We start from the raw sequence: 25128 nt of genomic DNA, 5'->3' as shown, positions 1-25128 counted from the left end.
GTAATAAGGGATCACAAGAAAAATATATATTTATTCCAAGCTTGATATATCGGAAAAATCCTTGCTCTTTTAAGCATGCAAAACTCCTCAAAAGGTTTCTTACCTTTTAAGCATGGAGTGTCTTTATCTAAAGAGATGTCTCCGATGACATCAAAGGAGATTGAGGACATGTAGGCAGTTCTTTATGCTTCGGCAGTTAGACAACCTAATGTATGCTATGCACGAGATCAGAAATCTGTTTTGCCAAGGGCATAGTTAGCAGATATCAAAGTAACCCTAGACAAGGACATTGGACTGCAGTAAAGCATATATTAAAGTACCTTAGAGGCACTAAAGATTATATGCTAGCTTACAAGGCAGTTAATTTGGTTCCTATGGGTTGTATGGATTTTGACCTCCAATCGGATAGGGACAATAATAAGTCAACCTCGGGGTTTTGTGTTTATTTTAGGAGGTAAAGTCATAACTATGGAAGAGTGATAAGCATAGGTGTTTTTCTGGACTCCACCATAGAAGCTTAGTATATGGCAAGCCTCTGAGGTAGCCATAAAATCTGTATGACTCAATAACCTCAAGATAGACTTAGATATGATTTCTGGTTTGTCCAAAAATTATTACAATTTATTGTAATAATGTTGGTGCAGTAGCAAACTCGAAGAAACCATAAGTCTATAAGGCAAGTAAACACAATAGAGCGCAAGTACCACCCAATACGAGAAATCGTATAAACGAGGAGAAGTTGTTGCCGCCTAGATTGCATCAGGTGATGACCTATTGATCCTTCCACTGAGGTCCTTAAGGCAAGAGCTTTTGATGGACATGTTGAAGGGTTAGGAATCAGATGTATGGCAGCAGATATAGCAGCTTAGTCTTTTAGTATAAGTGGGAGATTGTTGGAGTGTATACTAAAAGCCTAGCTTTTGGTATAAACATTTATCTAGAAATAAGAATCACATTGGTCAAATGTCTACATTTATGATAAATGTAGTTGTTCAATTAATTTATATTGTAGATGACATGGTGTATGGTGTCACACACAGAAGATCATGTTATCAGTACCTTATAAATTATAAACAGTAGCTCACGACCATGATGGAAAGGAACAAACCATTGGAAGGTCGTAGTGTAATTAGGTATTAGTTTATCTTGACTATATAATTACACTAGTACACTCAGAGTGTATTGAGTAGGACCATTTGAGGTCGTTTCTTTTATACTGACTTTATAAAGAAACAAAGACCTCGGTTATTATGGAAGTGTGTGCTCTTAATCCTAATGTAATAATAAGCACATATATTTGATATTTATTTCTTTAATTTATCAATGGGTGAGATTTAGTTCGTTGAATCAATAAACCCGATAAGTTGGGAAATGGTATCACTTATAGTGTGTGTTGTTGATTATAGAAGGAAACTGTGTCCTAGAGATACTAGGTTGATAATGTCCTCAAGAGGAGCTCATAAAGATTGTCATGTTAAACCCTGCAGGTGGACTTAGTCCGACATGATAATAAGGTTGAGTGGTACTACTCTTGGACTTAGATATTAATTAAATGAGTTGTCAGTAACTCACTTAATTAGTGGACATTTGATATCTTAAACACAGGGAGACTAACACACTCATAATAAGAAGGAGCCCAAAAATGTAATTTGGGATTGGTGCGGTAGTTCAATGATAGTTCTCTAGTGGAATGAATTATCATTGATAAAATTAAGTTGTGTGTTCGGCAACACGGGATGCTTAATTTTATCGGAGACCAAACCAATTCCTCCTCTCGGTCCCTATCGTAGCCTCTTATTTATAGAGTTCTATACCCACCTATACCCACCTTCTATACCCACCCATAGGGGCCGCCAAGCTAGCTTGGGACAAGCTAGGGCCGGCCTAGGTATGAGATTGTGGTCGGCCCTAGCAACCCAAGCTAGTAGGGCCGGCCAAAATAAATTTAAAAAGAAATTTAATTTTAATTTTATTATTATGTGGAAGATATATTTTAACGAGAATTAAAATTAAAATATCTCTCTTGTAAAAGATCTACCAAAGATTAAAGAAAGAGATTAGATCTCTTTCCTTATTTGTAGATTGGAGAGATGTTTTATTTTTTCTTTAAAAATTATTCACATGTTGATAAAATTAAAATTATAGAAATTTCCTTTTATCAACCATGAAGAGATTTTAAAGAGAAATTTTATTTTTTAAAATTTCCGGAAACAAATTAGGAAGTTTTAATTGTTGATTAAAACTTGTCCTCTTTTGTTTTCCAATAATGTGGCCGGCCACTTGAAATTAATTGGGGAAATTTTATTTTATTTCTCTCAATTAAATCATGTCAAGGAAATTAAGGAAAATTTATTGTAATTAAATTTCCTAATTTACCTAGGCCAAGGAATATAAAAGAAGGGGTGAGGGTGCCTTCACAAGACACAACATCTATTATTCCTCTCCCTCTTTTGTTCCTTGGTGTGGCCGGCCAACCTCTCCCTCTCTTCCTCTTGTGGTGGCCGAACCCTACCCTTCTATTGGAGCTCTTGTGGTGGCTGGATACTACTCGGAGAAGAAGAAGAAGAAGGAGAGAAAGCTAGCATCTCTTGGAGCTTGGTTAGTATTTTGTTTTTCTTCCTTGGTGAAGCTTCCTCTTTGTTGGCCGAACCTAGCTAGGAGGAGAAGAAGGTGATTGGTGGTTTCTCGTCTCGGAAGATCGTTGCCCACACAACGTCCAAGGTTAGAAGAGGAATATGGTAGAAGATCAAGAGGTTTTTCTACAAGGTATAACTAGTAAATTTTATTTCCGCATCATGCTAGTTATTTATGGAAATAATACCAAATACAAGAGGCTTACGTTCTAGAATTTCGAATATGTTTTTTCGAAGTTGTGTTCTTTTGTTTCTTTCTTTTCCTTGTGATTTGATTGTTCTCTTTGGTTAACCTAAAGTTATTTTAGGAAATTAAATATTAGCTTTCTATTAAAGGTTTTGTCTAGTCGGTGGTGGTTGCTCCCATATCCAAGAAGGCCATGTGCCTCGCCACGTCAGTACTGGGAACCTTTTATGGAAATTAATATTTAATGGAATTAATAACTTAAGGAGACTTGGGTCGAACGTGTTAAGTTCCGCAGGAGATCCAAGTCAAAACCTAAAAGAACAAATAGATTAAGTTTTGGATCAAACGTGTTAAGTTCCGCAGGCGATCCAAAATTTAATTTAAAAGAACACATGGTAGCTAGGAAAAGGTTCAGACCTTTGTACAAAATTTTTGTACAGTGGAACCTATAGGTTTTCTGAGTAGCAACCAACATTGTCTGTGTGGATACTTGTAAAGGAGTGTTCACTTGACACTCTTCGAGATCCGGCACCTCTTGGATGAGCGGGATAAGCGAAGGGCTTTGCTACAAAGGTATAATTTCTACCATATAGATCTAGTGTAGATCTAGGAGAAAATTATGTATATGTTAATTTTTATCTTCGTACGAATCCGTGGCAATAACTTCGGGGTTTCCGTAACGCAAAAAGCGGTTTTGTGGCTCGAAAGTTCCTACAATTTCCATATAGCACTTGCACGCCACTAGTTGGTCTCCTCTAACCTCCCCTACTTGATCATCCACAGGAAATTTTATCTTCTAGCAAAAAGTTGAAACGACTGCCTGAAACTCATTTAAAGTCGGTCGATCTAGGATGGCATTGTATGTAGAGGGTGTGCCCACCATCATAAAGTATGATCAACGTGTCCTCATTAGGGGCTCATCTCCTAAAGATATAGCCAATTTTATTTGACCTAGTGGTTGAACTCTGTTCCCCATAAACCCATATAAAGGAGTTACCATCGGTTGGAGTTCACTAGGATCTATCTGCAACTGATTAAAAGCTTGTTTAAAATTAATGTTAACTGAGATGTCTATATCAATAAAGGTACGAGAAATATTATAGTTGGCGATAACAACCTTAATTATTAATGCGTCATCATGGGGTACTTCCACCCCCTCAAGATTCTTAGGCCCGAAGCTAATTTTTGGCCCAGTCACCTTCTCTGTGCTGCATCCGATGACATGAATCTCCAAACTCCGAGCGTGCAACTTCCTTGCTCGGTTTGAGTCACCATCAATTAGTCCCCCACTATCATATTAATATTACCTTGGGCGGCATTGCTATAATTTTTTTCCTGTCTAGCAGATGGAGGTTCTCATTGCACTTGGTCAGATATTTAAGCCCATTTGATCGTAGTAGTAAGATTCCTGCTTGTGGCTCAGTCGCCTGATACTCTAGTTTGAGCGGGTTATTTTTGCCTTGGATATTGTCGGCGATTTGGGGCTGGGGAACATTGACGATATGGAGAATTACCGTCTTGCTAATTCCTCATAGTATAATAATTTTCTGTACTATAAGTATTCGTCTGATGATATGTGCACCATCTTCGTGGGGCTTCCTGAGGAACTCCCATGTGTTACACAACTTGAGGTCGTGATTTAGGGTGACGATGTGGAGGACCTGCACGAGGCTCTTTGGGTGGTTGAGCAAGCACCACCGGACGCTCCGTATTTGGAGCGGGGTGGGAACAATTTCTTTTCTTCGAGCAGCTTGAGCGTCCTCCACATTAATGAACTCAGCTGCTAGCTCAATCAACATATCAAAGTTGGTGGGAGGATTTCTAACCATATCTTTAAAGAAATCATTATCATTAAGTCCTTGAGAAAAGACACTTACAAAGATCTACGTAGTAGTCGTAGGTGTTGATGCAATCTTAGGTCAAGGTTGACCTGGTTGACCTGACTCGAGTTGTGTTTTGATGTTTGACGATGTTTGACGAGAAGAGAGTTGTATTCTTGATGTTTGACAAGAATAGGTGTTTGGGAGATTGTAGGTGCAACCTTAGGTCAAGGTTGACCTGGTTGACCTGGTTGACCTGACACGGGGAAAAGTCTAAGCAGGTAGCTTGGCACGCGGAAAGTCCAAGTATGGAGACTTGGCACGGAGAAGTCCAAGCAGGGAGCTTGGCACGAGGGAAAGTCCTAACTGGGATGTTAGGCAGTGTGGAAAGTCCTGGTGAGTGAAGCCAGGCAGTGGGAAAGTCCTAACTGGAATGTTAGGCAGTTGGAAAGTCCTGATGAGTGAAGCCAGGCAGTGAGAAAGTCCTAACTGGGATGTTAGGCAGTGTGGAAATCCTGGTGAGTGAAGCCAGGTGAAAGTCTGGGTGAGTGAAGCCAGGCAAGGGAAAATCCAAATGGATCAGAGATGATCGGACATCTGGTGTTGAGGAAAGTCCAAGTAGGTCAAAGGGATTGACCGGACACTTGGCGGGGAATTCTAGCAGGTCAAGGGAGTGACTGGATGCTAGGCGCAATGTACCAACAGGTCAAGATTGACCGGATGTTGGTTTGAACTTGGTTTGGGCGAAAACCATGAGCTGGATCGATCTGGTGATCGATCCAGTGATACCGCGAATATTCTGATCGGTCTGGTGATCGATCAGTAACACATCAGTAGCATACTGTGTGATAACTGATCGGATGCGTGACCGATCGTGAGTCATCGAGCCAACAGAGCGAGGCGCAGAGGGGCTGATCGTCCGGGACCGATCATCACAAAGCCCGATAGGTCCCGCATCGATCAGAGTTCCTCGATCGGCCGGACCGATCAGAGTCTCGATCGATGCGTGGACCGATCAGAGTTCCGATCGGTCCATGGACCGATCGGGAAGCAAAGGCTAGGAATGGATCGGTCCGTGGACCGATCCATGGAGCCTGATCGGTCCACGCATCGATTCAGCACTAGCTGCTGACGCAAACGACTAGATTTCTTCTGTGTTTTCTTCGCAGGTTATAAAAGGAAGGCTGCTGCTGCGAGCCTTTTTTCTACTTCTTCTTCTTCTTCCTTGGATTGAAGCTTCTGCTTCGGTGCTCTGAGGTTCTGAGCTTTGTTGAGCTCGCTTTCGAAGCTTCGCGTGAGCTTCCAATCGTCGATCAGCTGCTGCGTTTGGGTTGTGAAGTTGCTGCTTCATCGCCTCCGATCGACAGAGAAGGCAAGCGAGTGTTGCATTCATATTGTTGTTTGTATTTGCTTCTTGCTTTCCTTGTATTCCTTTCTTGTTGTTACAAGTATTGTGGCAAGGTTTCTCCACCCACAAGGAGCATTTATTAGCCGGTTCTCCGGGAACTCATCCACCGACGGATTGATAGGCTTCGTCCACCTTACGGACACGCCGAGGAGTAGGAGTTTATCTCCGAACCTCGTTACATCGGTTTATTTGAGGTTTGTCTTCTTTCCCTTTCGTTTCTGTGTTTATTTTCCGCTGCGTTAACACGTTTTGTAGAAACGCGACGATTTGGGGTCGGCTATTCACACCCCCTCTCTAGCCTCCGTACGAAGGATCCTAACAAGTGGTATCAGAGCGAGACCGCTCTTCGACGGATCAACACCCAGGGGAGCACGGGCTAGAGATGGATCTCTATGGAGAAGATGTCACGATTCAACCCTTCTACGAGTCTCACGACAACTTCACATATTGGAAGGTAAGGATGATGTATTTTCTTAGGACTAATATGTTAAATTGGTTTTGTGTACAAGAAGGGTTTTCCCCTCCGATGGATGAGGAAGGAAAACCTATCAAGAAGAAGGAGTGGACGAAAGAGCAAATCCGACAATCCGAAATTAATGACGAGGTAATAATAATTATTGAATTTGCTTTACCTAATAATGTTTTGTGCAAGATAGATAGGTACAACAACGCCAAGGAATTGTGGAACAATTTGGCAAAATTCCATGAAAAGGAGCCTAGTGAGCCAAGTAGCTCACATCATGGAGGAAGCGAATTGGGAGTTGAGGGCTACTCAACATCCAAGGAAGAAGAGGAGGAGAGCTCTTGTTCAAGATCGGAGCAAGAAGAGGCATCTACCTCCGGAAGGGACGAAGAAGAAAACTCATCTACATCCACAACCCTAGGTAACTCAAACACTGTGATTTCAAGCAAATTACACATAATGTGTTTTGAGTGTAGGAAGTTTGGGCACTACAAGAGTAAGTGTCCAAAGAGGGTTAGAAAGACTCCACCGGCACCAAAGGTCAAGGAAGCCGGAGTCCCGACATGCAAGAGCAAGAAGCACGTGGTGTGCTTCCAATGCAAGCAACGGGGACACTATAGGAGTCAATGTCCAAGGGGGAGGCAACCTCACAAGGACAAGAGGCCAAACACATGTAAAGGGGGAGCTAAGGCAAACCCTAAGGTAACATTTAAAGCTCATTCTTGCAATTCTAGTAGGATGCATGCTAGTAGTCTTATTGCCATTGTCAATAATGATAAGCATGTTAACACTAGAAATCGATACATGTGCTTAGGAGCCAAGCATGTTAGCCTAGATAAGAACAATTCTAGAAATGCTAACCCTAGAATTAACTCATCTAAGGCTAAGGAAAATCTAGATAGAAATCCCAAATCATCTAGACACATGCCTAGGAATACCTCAAAGAAAAATGATAAATCAAAACTTGAGGTATTAGAGAAAGAAAATCAAGTCTTGAGGTCAAGACTTGACTCTTTAGAAAAGGCTCTTAAGGATTTGACTCTAGGGTCTAGGGGTCAAAAACTCAAGTCCAAGGACAAGAAAGGTTTGGGTCACAAACCTAAGTCCCAATTGGTCAAGCCCACTTATCATAATGTTTCATTCGATTATGGAACAAAACCTAGGGCTGGGAAGACCATTACCAAGGTCACAAGGGGAGTCACCCCTATAGTTGACCTTGATGAGACCCAAATGACCAAGGCTTTAAAGCCTAAGAGGGTCATTAGGAGGGTTGCTAGGGAAGTTATCCCTAGTGAATATTTAGTGAACCCAATGAGCTCTAATAGGTATTGGGTTCCTAGGAGCATCTTCTCTACCCCATAGATGGGTTAGAGAGTGTCAACTCCGATTAGAAGGGTAGTTAACCCAACTTTGAGGAAATTGACACTCAAGGAGCATTTTCAAGGTTTTGAGAACTTTTGAAAATGAAATGGAATTATCATTTACTCCTTTGAAGAGTTAAATGTGCCTAAAAGATTGGAAATTTCTTTTTTAATCTCAATTGGCACAATTTGGGAAAATCTAGAGAACTCTCGAGGAAAAATGAAACATGCCAAGTTTTGAGGATAAATTTGATCTTTAAGTGGTATGAATTAATCTAGAGTTCAAGAAGTGTCAAAATTAGGATTTTGACATTTTGGGGCAATCTAGGATTAAATTTGAAGTTAGCCAAGTGGTTAAGGATACTTAGATAGGTAATCTAGGTATATTTATTTATGCTAAATCTTGTCATGATTGTTTGCCCTTGTTAGGATCCTACGTACTCGGCTAGAGAGGGGGGGTGTGAATAGCCGCCCCAAATCGCTCGTTTCTTCCTACAATTCGTTAGCGCAGCGGAAAAATAAACTAGAAACGAAAGAAAGAATATCAAACCTTAACACAGCGATGTACGAGGTTCGGAGATGATGCTCCTACTCCTCGGCGTGTCCGTAAGGTGGACGAACCCAATCAATCCGTCGGTGGATGAGTCCCCGGAAAACCGGCTAATAAAAACTCCTTCTGGGTGGAGAAACCTCGCCACACTTGTTTGCAACAGCAAACAGGAGTACAAGTACAAAGAATAAGCAAGAAATACAATAAGAATACACAAGCACTCTACCAATCTTGCTTTCTCGTCGACTGGAGTCCGGATGAAGGAGCAGCTTCAAAAACCCTAACAGCAGCAGCTGTTCCAGTCGGGGAAGCTCACGCGAAGCTTTCGGAAGGAACTCAACAGAGCTCTTATCGCAGCCCACAAATCTTCAGCAGAAGAGAAGAAAGAAGGAAGAAGAAGAAGTTGCACCAAAGCCTTGATCTCCTTTTATAACCTGCGAACCTGCACAGCGAAGACAGAAGCCAGTGGAGAAGACGGAGCGACCCGTTGTGACTCAACAGTCGAATCGTGGGATCGATCAGGCTCCACCGATCGGTCCGAACCTTCGATCGGTGCGGGACCGATTAGGCCTGGCTGATCGGTCCCAGACCGATCAGATTGCTCTGAAAGTGCCCAACTGTTGCTTCTGATCGGTTCGTGGACCGATCAGCCACTGATCGGTCCACGCACCGATCCCACCTCTCGGTGCGATCTCGATCGGTCGTGGAGACCGATCAGCTTCATGCCGATCGGTCCCCGCATCGATCGAAGCTCACGTAATCTGCGCTTTGCCTTACATTTGTTATCCGATCGGTCACGGATCGATCGGATACACAACGATCGGATCGGTCTGCAGACCGATCCAGAGCTTGGTTTTTGCCCAAACCAAGTCCCAAACCTTCAAACCAATATCCGGTCAACCTTGACCTATTGGTACATCATGCTTAGCATCCGGTCACTCCCTTGACCTGCTAAGACTCCCCACCAAGTGTCCGGTCAATCCCTTTGACCCACTTGGACTTTCCTCTTCGTGCCAAGTATCCGGTCACTCCTATGACCTACTTGGACTTCCCATCACCAGATGTCCGATCACCCTTGATCCATCTGGATTTTCCCTTGCCCGGCTTCACTCACCAGGACTTTCACCTAGCTTCACTCACTAGGGTTTTCACACTGCCTAACATCCCAGTTAGGACTTTCTCACTGCCTGGCTTCACTCACCAGGACTTTCCAACTGCCTAACATCCCAGTTAGGACTTTTCCGGCTTCACTCACCAGGACTTTCCACACTGCCTAACATCCCAGTTAGGACTTTTCCGTGCCAAGTCTCCATACTTGGACTTTTCCAGTGCCAAGTCTCCATACTTGGACTTTTCCCGTGCCAAGTCTCCATACTTGGACTTTTCGCGTGCCAAGCTCCCTGCTTGGACTTTTCCAGTGCCAAGTCTCCATACTTGGACTTTTCTAGTGCCAAGCTCCCTGCTTGGACTTTTCCGTTGCCAAGTCTCCATACTTGGACTTTTTCCCGAATCAGGTCAACCAGGTCAACCTTGACCTACGGTTGCCCCAATAATCTCCCAAACATCTATTCTTGTCCCATATCAAGAATACAACTCTTCCACGAGTGTCAAACATCAACATGCAACTCAACTAGGTCAACCTTGACCTAAGGTTGCACCGACAATCTTCCTAAGTCAAACATCAAAATACAACTCGAGTCAAGTCACCTCGAGTCGGGTCAACCAGGTCAACCTTGACCTAAGGTTGCACCAACATCCCTCACATGTCATGACATCATGTTTAGTTTTATTATCATTTGAAATGTCATGATAATGCTTAGGCTAGTTTTTATGTCATGGTTATTTAAGTTTCAAACTTTATGCCATGACATCATGACATTGGCACATGTCTTCATTTATGATACCATTTTATGCCATGTCATCATCTCTTGCATTAATAATCAATTGAATTGATTTAAGGATGAAAAACACATTTTGATATTGAGATCAAATTTGTGTTTAGAAAATGCATGAGACCTTAGTCTAAGATACCTAAACCCATATCTCACATCAAAATTGCCATGGATGTGTTTGATACACTTTAGATGTGTGTGAGATATTAGGATCATGAGTTAGGATCAAGGTGCATAGTTCTTGTACCTAGATGAGCCTAATTCAAGAGAGTGGGGATCATAGGGAAAGCTTATGTACAAGTCATGTACATGTAGCCCTAAGATTGTGGTCCTAAATTAAAAGGTTTAAAATCATTTCAAAATTGATTTGAAAAACCTTGATGAAGTCATTCTAGTGATAGCATTCATCATTGAACATTGTGATACAAAGTTTACTTAACTTTGAACTATTTCAAAGTCTTTTAAACTTTGTATCAAGATTGAAAAATAGAATCTATTTTCATATAAAACTATTTTTCCTTGATAGTATATGTTATGAGGAATGTATCCTCAAAATTTCACAATTTTTAGAATTTTATGGAATTTATTAGGGGTTTCTGAATTTCGGGAGAAGAAAAATCAGAAATCCCTGTGATCAGAGTCTGGATCGGTCACCGGACCGATCCAGGGAGGGATGGATCGGTCACTGGACCGATCCAGAGTGCTGTGGATCGGTCTAGTGACCGATCCAGTGAGGTCTAATAGCGTGCCAATGTGCTGAAATTCGACTGGATGTCTGAAATTTCAGTTTTTGGGAGTTGAGTTTCGGGTTCCTAAAGGTTTGAAACTCTCCAAGACATTGTTGGTGCAATGGTCAAGGGGGAGTTGACCTTTAGGGGGAGTTTTTAAGACTTTTGAGGATCAGTGATATGGGATTGTCACTAAGTTGAGTGTTGAGTTTAGTTTCAAGGGGGAAATTAAGGGTTTCAATGAAAGGTATGGGACTTTCATTAGGAAGAAACTCTTGACCTTGATTCCCTCTTTTTGATGTGTGTCAAAAAGGGGGAGAGATGTCCCAAGGGGGTGAGTGTAGGTTTTGGAAGAATGTTCAAGGAAGAACATTGGAAAACCTAAGTTAGGTTATCGGGTTAACCTAACTTGATTTTGGATTTTGTCAAACATCAAAAAGGGGGAGATTGTTGGTGCAATCTTAGGTCAAGGTTGACCTGACTCGAGTTGACCTGACTCGAGTTGTGTTTTGATGTTTGACGATGTTTGACGAGAAGAGAGTTGTATTCTTGATGTTTGACAAGAATAGGTGTTTGGGAGATTGTAGGTGCAACCTTAGGTCAAGGTTGACCTGGTTGACCTGACACGGGGAAAAGTCCAAGCAGGTAGCTTGGCACGCGGAAAGTCCAAGTATGGAGACTTGGTACGGAGAAGTCCAAGCAGGGAGCTTGGCACGAGGGAAAGTCCTAACTGGGATGTTAGGCAGTGTGGAAAGTCCTGGTGAGTGAAGCCAGGCAGTGGGAAAGTCCTAACTGGAATGTTAGGCAGTTGGAAAGTCCTGGTGAGTGAAGCCAGACAGTGAGAAAGTCCTAACTGGGATGTTAGGCAGTGTGGAAATCCTGGTGAGTGAAGCCAGGTGAAAGTCCGGGTGAGTGAAGCCAGGCAAGGGAAAATCCAGATGGATCAGGGATGATCGGACATCTGGTGTTGAGGAAAGTCCAAGTAGGTCAAAGGGATTGACCGGACACTTGGCGGGGAATTCTAGCAGGTCAAGGGAGTGACTGGATGCTAGGCGCAATGTACCAACAGGTCAAGATTGACCGGATGTTGGTTTGGACTTGGTTTGGGCGAAAACCATGAGCTGGATCGATCTGGTGATCGATCCAATGATATCATGAATATTCGATCGGTGCGGTGACCGATCGAATACATCGATATCAGTGTGATAACCGATCGGTCCGTGACCGATCGTGAGTCGATCGGTAACAGAGCGAGGCGCAGAGGGGCTGATCGGTCCGGGACCGATCAGCAAAGCCCTGATCGGTCCCGCATCGATCAGAAGTTCCCGATTGGTCCGTGGACCGATCGAGAGTTCTGATCGGTCCATGGACCGATCGAGGACAAGAGAACTAGGAATGGATCGGTCCGTGGACCGATCCACATGGAGCCTGATCGGTCCACGGATCGATCCAGCACTAGCCGCTGCGACGCAACGGCTAGATTTCTTCTGTTTTCTTCGCTTACTGCGAGCCTCCTACTATTTTTCTACTTCTTCTTCTTCTTCCTTGGATTGAAGCTTCTGCTCCTGTGCTCTGAGGTTCTGAGCTTTGTTGAGCTCGCTTCCGAAGCTTCGCGTGAGCTTCCAATCGTCGATCAGCTGCTGCGTTTGGGTTGTGAAGTTGCTGCTTCATCGCCTCCGATCGACAGAGAAGACAAGCGAGTGTTGCATTCATATTGTTGTTTGTATTTGCTTCTTGCTTTCCTTGTATTCCTTTCTTGTTGTTACAAGTATTGTGGCGAGGTTTCTCCACCCACAAGGAGCATTTATTAGCCGGTTCTCCGGGGACTCATCCACCGACGGATTGATAGGCTTCGTCCACCTTACGGACACGCCGAGGAGTAGGAGTTTATCTCCGAACCTCGTTACATCGGTTTGTTTGAGGTTTGTCTTCTTTCCCTTTCGTTTCTGTGTTTATTTTCCGCTGCGCTAACACGTTTTGTAGAAACGCGACGATTTGGGGTCGGCTATTCACACCCCCTCTCTAGCCTCCGTACGAAGGATCCTAACAGTAGGAGCATCTATAGCTACTTGATTAAATCTCTTAATATAAGCTCTGATGCTTTCCTTGGACCCCTGCTTGATTGAAAAAGGACTCCATGGGGTTTTGTGATACTGCATGTTACTAGAGAAATGATGAATAAATACCTTACGAAAATCCTTAAAACGACGAATAGAATTGTTTGGCAACTGCTTAAATAATCTTTGAGCTGCCCCTCCAAATGTAGTGAGGAACATCTGACAATTGATACCATTAGTAAATTGTTGAAGGAGAGCAGCGTTTTCAAATTTGATAAGATGGTTTTCTGGATCGGTTGTCCCTGAATATTCTCCAATATTTAAATTTTGATAATGTTTTGGCAAAGGATCATTCAACACTCATTGAGAGAACGGAGTAATGATCCGCTCAGGGAAGCTATCGCTGGCTATGATCTTTCCTTTACGCTTGTCACGTATAGGTGCTTCTCTGGAAGATTTTTAGAGGGCTTCCTTTCATCCTCCTTATTCAAAAGGTGTGCGAAAAAAATGCTCAAGGACGTCGGGTTGGGGAGAGAGGAGCAGGGAGAGCAAGCAAGTAGGGTCCTCCTCCTCAAATCCTCTTTCCCTTTAATGAGCGGTTATCGATATTGTCAGATTTGGGGCTACGGGCAACGTGCCTTCGGTATTAGTTCGTTGTTGTTGTTGTAATAGCTTCTGCACTCTAGCATTGATAAGCAACTCCAGATCTTCCTGCATTAAGGTTACGGTGTTAAGCTTTCCAGCTTCTTCCATCTTGTAGCTTCAAATTCAGGTGAAAATTTCCACAGACAACGTCAAATTTGATCCTATCTGAAATTTGCAAGAAGGTATGCTGGCTCCGATAAACGGTGGCTTCGAGGAAGATGAATTTCTGGAGATTCGGAGAAGCTTCTCAACCATCCGGCGCACAGCGAGACAAGCCAACAAAGCATTAGCGACCTAAGCAGGGATGGCAATGGGTCCGGGTCGGGGCGGGTTTGGCCAATCCCAGAACCCGCCCCGCCTCCCTTTGGACCCGCCCCGCCCCGCCCCGTGAACCCGGCGGGGCGGGTCCGGGTACCCGCCATATTTAAAATATATTTATTTCAATATTTAAATATTATAAAATAAAATTTTAATTAAAATATTAATTATTAAATATAAGAAAAAAATATAATTATATTAATCAACTAGGTTAAACCCAGGACCCGCCCCAGACCCGCCTTAGACCCGTTTAGGCGGGTCTAAACCCGCCCCGCCGGGGCGGGTTTATTATGGGGTCGGGTTTGAACCCGCCCCATTGCCATCCCTAGACCTAAGATCGAGATGTGAATCCCTGGCTAGGTCCTCCAATGCTCAAGTCAATTCCCTCTCTTCAAAGTAGAAGAAGCAGAAGCACAGTAATGAAAGTACGAAAAAGTAGAGTTTTAGATACCAAAATTTGTGAGCGTCAGCATACCTTGCCAGCGGACAGGACTCCCCTTTTTATACTACCTCATATAACCTCCGCAATCATGAGGTGGTCCTTGATTTGTTAGAGTTTGTTAGAAGATGGAGAAAGTACAACTTAGACCTCTCCCAATAATTTTTCAAGCAATCTTTTTCGTATCTCAGATGTACCGCTTTTGTCGTTTATGACACCTCATTTTAATGAAATATGTAGAAGAATGTACCCCTACAACTGAAGAAACTTTGAGAGAATATTTCACGCTATATTTGTCAGGCTGTTATAAAATAATCTACTACATGTATTTCGACCGATTATTCAAGCCGGTGACATATTAAGAATACCTTTGTGAAGTATATGCAGGGATGGCAATGGGTCCGGGTCGGGGCGGGTTTGGCCAATCCCAGAACCCGCCCCGCCTCCCTTTGGACCCGCCCCGTGAACCCGGCGGGGCGGGTCCGGGTTAGACCCGCCATATTTAAAATATATTTATTTCAATATTTAAATATTATAAAATAAAATTTTAATTAAAATATTAATTATTAAATATAAGAAAAAATATAATTATATTAATCAACTATATATATATATATATATATATATATATATATATATATATATATATATATATATATATATATGTATATATATATATATATATAGGTCCGGGACGGGTTCGGGACGGGTCCGGTTAAACCCAGGACCCGCCCCAGACCCGCCTTAGACCCGTTTAGGCGGGTCTAAACCCGCCTCGTCGGGGCGGGTTTATTATGGGGTCGGGTTTGAACCCGCCCCATTGCCATCCCTAAGCATATGTTGACGGATCATTTAAGCTAATCATATATTAAGAATACCTTTTGTGAAACATGTCTCGGTCGGTCGATCGTTTAAATCGATTATATATATAAAAAAATACCTTTTGTAAAGCATATCTTGCTTGGTCATTTATATACTAGAAGTTTTATAAGGCCGAGCACCTCTAATCTCGATCGAGCTTTTCCCGTCTAAGCGCATACAAGCACTTTCGTGCTCGTTCGGCCTTTGCTCAATCATTCATATACTAGAAGCTTTATAAAGCCGAACACCTCTAAGCTTGGTCGAGTGCATTCAGAGAATCTTTTATTTGGTCGACCTTTGTCCTACTAATCATACATTCGACCGACTATGAGCACCCCCTTCTTCCTCTCATCCTTGACCTCCACTCTGAGAGGTCAACTTATCATAACCCATATCAATTATATTATAGTACAACATTAAGAACTTATTTCTAATTAATATTATATTATAATAGATATGAGATCATATCTACTACATAATTGTAGTAGTTACAAGGATCCGATAGTTACTCACTATAGTTATATAATTATAACAATTATAAAATCATAACTATTGTAGCTATATAATAACTATGAGATCATAATAGTCATTTTATAGTTATAGTGATTATAATCTCATAATTATTATAATATTATTTTAAAATAAAAAAATAGATTAAAATGAAATATATAGGTGTTTTAATTTTTTTTAACCAATTCAAATAAAAAAAATCCCTTTTCACTTATCCCTTCACTCTTTTGTTATTAAAACCACTATTTTAACTAAAGGATTGGCCGTTAGGTAATTTCACGTGCCTAAATTAGGATAAACCAGTCTTATTTGCCGTTTTTAATTTGAGTGCTGACATGTATACTTGTGGGGGCAAGTGAATGAAAATTTACCATTTGAGATTGAGGGTGGAATTTTAGGATTAACAGGGCATAAATTTTTATACCTGTATAATTCATTTTCTTATCCGCCTGTCTCTTTAATTATATTTATTATTGATTATGGGATGGATTGACAGGATTCACTCAAGGATAATAATTTTTCTCGTGGGTTCGGGGTCTCACGGGAAAACTTAAAATGAGAATGGAGATCTTTGATTTTTCTGAGATGGGGTGAGTTTGGTATGAGTATGAAAATACTATTTTCATCACTGAATCCGACCCAAATATTATTATTAATAATAATAATAAATAATAATAAGATTTTTTTAAAAAATAGTAATAATAATATTATTAATAATATTGATATTGATATTATCATTAATAATTAATAATAATAATAAAATAATAATAATAATAATAATTAAAAATGGAGATGGGTGGGGATGGGGATTTGATCTATGTAGGTTCGGGTTTAGGGAATTTTCGAATCCGAAAAAATAAGAACGAGTCAAGGATGAGGATAGTAAATCCACCCCGTCCCGTTCCATTACCATCCCTCGGTTCACCTTATTATTATTTATAATTTGCTTGTAAAAACAAATTATTACTATTATTAGTAAATGAGTGGTTCAATCATGAAAGAGTTTCAAAACATTATTCTATTAATTTGAGACTAGGAAGGCAATTCGGATATTGCAATGAGAAATCAGAAACTCAAGGGACTGTCCTGGAAATAGGTTGATAATTTAGTGGGGTATTTTGAAATTTTCCTCTTTTCATTTTGCCTTTCGAATTTCGGTTCCTCGGATGATAAATTATGTGGTAAAAGGCGAAATCGTTCGTCCCCAGCGTTTCCGTCGCACCCGACCCAAGACCATCACGAGGGAGATAAATCACAGCATCCTGAGCTAGCATGTGACAGGTGGGGTGAGTTGCACAGGGACCGGAGATTTACGCCCCGACTACCCTGAGTTTCGACCCCGCGACCTCATGTGGCAAGCATCCCATCACATACCAACTCGAATAACACGTGGGATCTCCTCGGACGATAAATTAGAAACTCGAGGGAGTAGGTTGATAATACGGAAATTTTAGGGGAAGAAGTCCAGAAAAGCAGAAAAAGTACTATTAAATATTATTATCATTACTATATTTTGTTTGTAACGGTGAAGTCGTGAAGAATCCTTTTTATTTTTGTTTTTTGCTTTTTGCTTTAGTGGGAAGTCATGACGCTTCACATGGACCGGTCCGGTCGAGAGGAGACAACTCCAAGCCACAGCCCTGGGCTACACTCCAATCATCCCTCCCCCCGCTGCTTCTCCTCCTCCCTCTTCCTCCTCTTCCCACCTTGCCGTCACCATGTCCACGACGGAGACGGCGCACAGCTCCACCGAGTCGGACGCCTCCGGCCTTGACTACGAAGAGACGCAGCTCACCCTCGCCCCGCCCGGTGCCACTAGATCTGACCCCGAAAGGAAGCGAGGCCCGTCGGATGACCATCGCCCCTCCGATTCCTCCGAAGGGTCCGCCAACAAACCTCCCGAAGCTAAGTAAGCAACACCAGTCTCGGCGTTGCTTGTGTGTGTGTGTGTTTTTTAAATCCCAATCTTGACCTAAAATTTCTTCCTTCTGAAGGGCTCAAGTGGTGGGATGGCCACCGGTGAGATCGTTCCGGCGAAGTGCTCTCAAGAGTTTCACCTACGTGAAGGTGGCCGTCGACGGGGCGCCCTACCTTCGTAAGGTTGACCTGGAGGCCTACACTGGATACCAGCAGTTGCTCACTGCCCTCGAGGAGATGTTCTCTTGCTTCACTGCCCGTAAGTTTTTCCATTCCTCTCTCTCACCCATCTCTAGGTTGCATCAATACTTACATGCATATATATTCGCCATTGTCATTCGGCATCGTTGCTTTTTTTGGGATCTCTTCCTTTCCGATAAATTGGAAGGGTTCATGGAATTTTGTTCCTAATTTCCGTAGGAAATTATCCCAATGAGAGGAGGCTAGTTGATCCTGTGAGTGGGACAGAGTTTGTGCCGACGTATGAGGACAAAGATGGTGATTGGATGCTCGTTGGTGATGTTCCCTGGAAGTAAGTTTTGTCCTCCTCAATTTATTTTGAAATATACATAGAAAAACACAAATGTATGTTTCCTTGTTCTTCAGTTAGACAACGCATGGATCAGTGCCATTGCAGACCAACTAATTATCATGTTTGAATTTGATTGTTTTGCTCCTCTTATTGTCATTCTTGCTTTAGACGGATGCATAACTAATGCTACAAGTGGAAAGTTACTTCATGTTCAAACATTCCTTCCGACTACTGCTCAATTATCCCTTTCAAATGAGCATTAGTTAAGTTCTTTCATAATGAGAAAAAATCCATTTATGCATGTGAATGTGTCGTTAAGTAAGTTGTAATCAGCAGTTAAATTTATTGTTGAATAGGAATCGTAGGAAATTTAATGGCATACATCCAGTATAATTATGTCAAAAGAGGGTATATAATCATTTTTTTATGGAGACCGCAATGACTTAGCACAAATTGGCAGATCAAAACTTGTTACAATTAACAAAGAAAATTTTGAAGGGGGTATGATGACTGCACATGGGACTACAGTTGATTGGTGAAAATGAGAGACAGTCTTGCTTTGGGAGAGAGCACCTTGATGATTCGTCTGGTTGGCAAATGTAAGAAATTGGCATGCATGACTGGAACTAGGACTCTGTCTTGTCTGATGGTAAATTAGGAAAAGTTGTTTCAAGCTAAAACATTATGGTCAAAATTTGTTACCCTTAATGCTTTCTTTTTCGGACAATAAGTTTGTGTTCGATTCTAGTTTCATAGTCATTTCACCAGCCTAGATATCACGGAGGATAACAGAAACAATTAAAAGCTATGGAGGATGATGTAGGAGCAAGCAAAGCAGGGCTTATTTGCTTTATAAATATAATTAATTACATATATGATCTAAACACTCCAACTCAAGCCAGTGCTCAGATGTCACAAATCACAAGCTTGTTGTACATATAATCCACCTGATTATGCAAGGATCTTTCAAAGTGAAATCACCTACTTGATAATTAGAATTAACTTGCTCGAATAGATGCAAAAGAGCAAAACAGCCTTCTTGATAAGCAATGAGGAGTTCAAGATCATTATTAATAAGTATGGATGGACACGGTATGTTTTAATTCAAAACTAGGTAGTAGTGGAAATCCTTTACAAAGGCTTATGAGGCACATATGGTATCTAAGAAAGAGGTGCATGTCAGAGCTCACAAAGAAATGATCCATTTGAGGAGAATAATGTGACTTTTGATTACAAGAATAACTCAAAAAAAGACACAGATCACTCAACATATTTAGCTAACCTAATAACCTAAGTGTATGATCATGGTGAAAACAAACAGAATCAGTGAGCAATACGATACAAGGGACTACATGGCTATAAAACAACAGGACCATCACCATCAAAAACAGAGAAGGGTATTCAATCAACAAGTTAAGACGTGGCTTGTAGAAGACTTTTACCCATCGCTGTAATTTTCAATTTGTTCTGCTGCCTAGTAGTAGTTTGTTGTTTTTGTTTAAGTCGTCATCCAGTACTCCTGTTGATTCCTCACGTGGTTCAAGATGCTGCATAGTTTGTCATTACCACAAGAGCAATTCTAAGTTCTTTTTTTCCTTGCAGAATGTTTGTTGCTTCATGCAAGCGTCTTAGGTTAATGAAAAGCTCTGAAGCTGTCAATCTAGGTAATTTTGATCTTTAACTGATGCTGCTTGATTAGCATTTATATTTTTAATAATATTTGTCTCCGTGGATCAATGTAGCTCCAAGAGCACCTCAAGGATGCACCAAAGCGCAGTGAATTTGGTTCCCCGACTACCAACAAATGTTGGTATCGTGTACATAAATTGGCTACTCTGGTTTTTACATATGTTTGGAATCAGCATCTTTGAGAAAGTAGGAATAAGAATATTGTACTTAGGTAAACGTGTGTTGGTTTAAACTATAGTAAACGGTATTGTGACAATAAGTAGACTGGTGTAATCCAGCCATTGATCCTCTCTTGATTATCTTGTGTATCCATAGAAGTAGTGGTTTATACTTAACAAGAACTTTGTTTGTGATGCCATTATGCTTTGCTAGAGCCGGGAAATGTTATGAACACAGTTTGAATTGCTTTGTTATGCGTTTTGCTTTGTAATATGTCTCTCTTGCCCTGTGCTTTGTTATGGGTTTTGCTTTGTAATATGTCTCTCTTTCCCTGTGCCTGTGGTTTGTGGTGTATGAATAGTTGTTTTGCAATAAAAGACTAGGCGTCTGTTGTATGGCTCCGTTTCTATATATCTTGAAAAAAAATGACCTTCAGCTAATAGAGTAGTCCATCTTTTGTTGTGAATATGGTGTTAAACAAGTCCATTCTGGAACACCAAGTTAAGCACTGCTAGAACAAAATTACCTTTTTGATGAAAATCATAACTTATAAATTCTAAATTATTCATGTTTAATCGTTAGGAATTAATTGATAAATTTATCAAAGCATATCTGAATCTGTAAGATTAATACCTTTTTAGAGGCATGTGGCTGGCCTTACGTAAATGCGATTCCTGAGAGATTTTTTCAATATTTTCTTGGTACTCGATGTGGTGGCAAATCCATAAGTGCCCAGAGAAGAGACATTGGTAAGTAATAAAAATATTGATTTCAGGAGGATTGTGAATCAAGTGCAAGTAAAAATTGTAAAATAAATTATTTAAATAATTAAGGATTTGTGTGCATCACTAGAACAAGGAAAGAAGCTAGAGTTGAGAGAAGGAAAGAAGCTAGGCTAGAGTTGAGAGAAGGAAAGAAGCTAGAGTTGAGAGAGATATAGAGAAGATCACATAAAGAAGGTAGAGAAATTAGAACAAAAATTAGTGAGATCATATAGAGAAGGTAGTAAGATCTCAATGAGAAGGCAGAGAAGATCACGAAAAGAAGGCAAAGTGATTGCAGAAAAAAGATAGAGAGATCTAGATCAGAAAGCAGAGAGATCACAAAAAGAAGTAGTGGTGAAGGCAATTCTAGGACTTCAATTTCACTCAAATGATTATAAATATCTAATCTATGTTTGGTTTCATATCCTCAATGGATATTTATGTAGGTACACCATCCTATAGTATCCGATGTGAACTTTTACTTCTACAACGACGTATCAACCCTAATCATTGTCTACTTTCTAAAGATCGTAACTAGTGATAGTAACATAGAAGGGACCTTTTGTCACTAGATCTCACGATTGCTAATTAATCACTTTTTTTTATTGTGACAACGAATTAAATTTGATCCATTAAGCTCTATGACGGCCTAGGATTACTCGCAGCATATTGGGTTGTACTTTCATATCCGACTCTCCGTGTCTCGATTTTTTATGGGTCGAATGGTCGGATTTTCCTTTCGATTTGCCTCCAACCCCTCATGAGATATGAATCTCGTGCTTTTGGCATCTAGATCATGTTAATACGGTAGATCCGAATCATAAACACACATTTCATCAAACAAGAAACATGTAAATATTCACATGACAAAATGACTACTCTCTACATCCTAAAATCATGAGAACTACTCTATAATAAATGAATTACAATCCAAAGATACTGACTCGAGTTGACTTGACCTTAGGTCAAGGTTGACCTGGTTGACCAGACTCGAGTTGACTTGACTCGAGTTGTGTTTTGATGTTTGACGAGTTGTGTTTGACAATGGTTGTATCTTGATGTTTGACAAGGATACAAGCTTGGGAGATTGTGGGTGCAACCCGTGGTCAAGGTTGACCTGGTTGACCCGAGGTGAGTTGACCTGACTCGGAAAAGTCCAAGCAGGGAGCTTGGCATGGGAAAAGTCCAAGTATGGAGACTTGGCACGGAGAAGTCCAAGTATGGAAGCGTGGCACATGGGAAGTTGGAGAGGGCTCGGTAGCTCGTTCTCCGGACTGTGGTCAGAGAGGGCTCAGGAGCTCGTTCTCTGGACCGGATGGAAGTCGGAGAGGGCTCGGTAGCTCGTTCTCCGAACTGAGGTCAGAGAGGGCTCGGTAGCTCGTTCTCTGGACCGGATGTGGAAAGTCCTGGTGAGTGAAGCCAGGCAGACGGGAAAGTCCTGGCTTCACTTTCCTGGTGAGTGAAGCCAGGCAGACGGGAAAGTCCTGGTGAGTGAAGCCAGGCAGTGGGAAAGTCCTGGTGAGTGAAGCCGGGCAGATTGAAAATCCTGGTGAGTGAAGCCAGGTGAAAACCCTAGTGAGTGAAGCTAGGTGAAAGTCCTGGTGAGTGAAGCCGGGCAAGGGAAAATCCAGATGGATCAAGGGTGATCGGATATCTGGTGTTGAGAAGGTCAAGTAGGTCAAGGGAGTGACCGGATACTTAGAGAAAAGTCCAAGTGGGTCAAAGGGATTGACCGGACACTTGGTAGGGAGTCTTAGCAGGTCAAGGGAGTGACCATATGCTAAGCATGAGATACCAATAGGTCAAGGTTGACCGGATATTGGTTTGGAAGGCTTGGGACTTGATTTAGGCAAAAACCAAGCTCTGGATCGATCAGTGGATCGATCCAGTGATACGCTGGGTATCTGGATCGGTCTGGTGACCGATCAGTAACCAAACAGTAGCCTACTGAGTGTTATCTGATCGGTCTGCAGACCGATCAGGAAACAACGATCAGAAGGCAAAAAGCTCGGGAGAAAAGGAAGGGGATCGGTCCCTGGACCGATCAGAGAAAGCTCTGATCGGTCCCCAGGACCGATCAGGATGAAGCTGGACCGAGTCCTAGCCGTTGCGTAGCAACGGCTAGTTTCTGCTGTGTCTTCTTCGCAGGTTATAAAAGGAGTTCAAGGGTTTCTACAGTGCCTCTTTCTTCCTCTTTGTTCCTGGTTGCTGCTACTGTTTCTCTAGAGCTTTGCTGAGCTCTCATTGTGTTGAAGCTTCGGGTGAGCTTTCGTGCTGGTTTTCTAGCGATTCTAGGAGCCGTGAAGCTGCTGCTTCATCAACAAACTCCGACGAGAAGGCAAGCAAGTGTTGTTCACATTTCTGTTAGTCTTGTTCTTCTTGTTCTATTTTGTTGTACTCCGTATTGCTGTTGCAAAGGATTTGTGGTGAGGTTTCTCCACCCAGAAGGAGTTTTCATTAGCCGGTTCTCCGGGGTTTCATCCACCGACGGATTGATAGGCTTCGTCCACCTTACGGACACGCCGAGGAGTAGGAGCCCTAATCTCCGAACCTCGTTACATCCTTGTGTTAAAGTTTGGTTTTCTTCTCTTTCGTTTCTTTGTTGTATTTTCCGCTGCGCTAACCCTAGTTTGTAGAAAGAAACGGAAGATTTGGGGTCGGCTATTCACACCCCCCTCTCTAGCCGCAATCATCGGTCCTAACAAGTGGTATCAGAGCGAGGCCGCTCTTCGACGGATCAACACCCGGGGGAGCACGGGCTAGAGATGGATCTCTATGGAGAAGATGTCACGATTCAACCTTTCTACGAGTCTCACGACAACTTCACATATTGGAAGGTAAGGATGATGTATTTTCTTAGGACTAATATGTTAAATTGGTTTTGTGTACAAGAAGGGTTTTCCCCTCCGATGGATGAGGAAGGAAAACCTATCAAGAAGAAGGAGTGGACGAAAGAGCAAATCCGACAATCCGAAATCAATGACGAGGTAACAAAAATTATTGAATTTGCTTTACCTAATAATGTTTTGTGCAAGATAGATAGGTACAACAACGCCAAGGAATTGTAGAACAATTTGGCAAAATTCCATGAAAAGGAGCCTAGTGAGCTAAGTAGCTCACATCGTGGAGGTGAGGAATTAGAAGTTGAGGGCTACTCAACATCTAAAGAAGAAGAGGAGGTGAGTTCTTCTTCAAGATCGAAGCACGAAGAAGAAGCTTCTACCTCCGGGAGGGATGAAGAAGAGAGCATCCATCCATCCTCAACCCTAGGTAACTCAAACACTTTAAGTTCAAGTAAATTGCATATAATGTGTTTTGAGTGCAGGGAATTTGGACATTACAAGAGTAAATGTCCAAAGAAGATTAAGAAGACTCCACCGGCGCCAAAGATCAAGGAAGTCAGAGTCCCAAAACGCAAGGGCAAGGAGCACGTGGTGTGCTTCCAATGCAAGCAACGGGGACACTATAGGAGTCAATGTCCAAGGGGGAGGCAATCTCACAAGGACAAAAGACCAAGCACGTGTAAAGGGGGAGCGAAGGCAAACCCTAAGGTATCCTCTAAGGTTCATTCTTGCACTTCTAATAAGATACATGCTAGTAGTCTTATTGCAATTGTCAAGAATGATAAGCATGTTAACTTTAGGAACCAATATATGTGCTTAGGTGCTAAACATGTTAGCCTAGATAAGGATAACACTAGGAAATCCAACCCTAGGATCAACTCATCTAAGGCTAAGGAAAATCTAGGTAGAAATCCCAAAACTACTCGACATATGCCTAGGAGTACCTCAAGGAACAATGACAAATTAAAACTTGAGGTATTAGAAAAGGAGAATCAAGTCTTGAGGTCAAGACTTGATACTTTGGAAAAGGCTCTTAAGAACTTGGAGAAGTCATCTCTAGGGTTTAAGGGTCAAAAATCCAAGTCCAAGGAAGGTTTGGGTCACAAACCTAAGTCCCAAACGGTCAAGCCCACTTATCACAATGTTCCATTCGATTATGGAACAAAATCTAGGGCTAGGAAGACCAACACCAAGGTCAAAAGGGGAGTCACCCCTAGAGTTGATCTTGATGAGTCCCAAATGGCCAAGGCTTTAAAGCCTAAGAGGGTCATTAGGAGGGTTGCTAGGGAAGTCATCCCTAGTGAATATTTAGTGAACCCAATGAGCTCAAATAGGTATTGGGTTCCTAGGAG

At 41.8% G+C, this 25128-nt stretch overlaps 1 protein-coding gene across 1 annotated transcript; it reads left to right on the top strand.

Moving 5' to 3' along the window:
• Positions 1-17467: 17467 nt before the first annotated feature.
• LOC122025308 (auxin-responsive protein IAA1-like) lies at positions 17468-20423 on the top strand. The gene is made up of 5 exons (XM_042584094.1): positions 17468-17781; positions 17867-18048; positions 18210-18321; positions 19924-19985; positions 20064-20423. Exons 1-5 carry the CDS (start codon positions 17591-17593, stop codon positions 20099-20101), a joined length of 585 nt encoding a protein of 194 aa, XP_042440028.1. The 5' UTR covers positions 17468-17590; the 3' UTR covers positions 20102-20423.
• Positions 20424-25128: the final 4705 nt, after the last annotated feature.

Source organism: Zingiber officinale, chromosome 9B (assembly GCF_018446385.1).
Source record: "Zingiber officinale cultivar Zhangliang chromosome 9B, Zo_v1.1, whole genome shotgun sequence".
Taxonomy (NCBI): domain Eukaryota; kingdom Viridiplantae; phylum Streptophyta; class Magnoliopsida; order Zingiberales; family Zingiberaceae; genus Zingiber; species Zingiber officinale.
The sequence above is the reverse complement of the archived record's forward strand: the minus strand, read 5'-3'. Positions and strand labels throughout refer to the sequence as shown.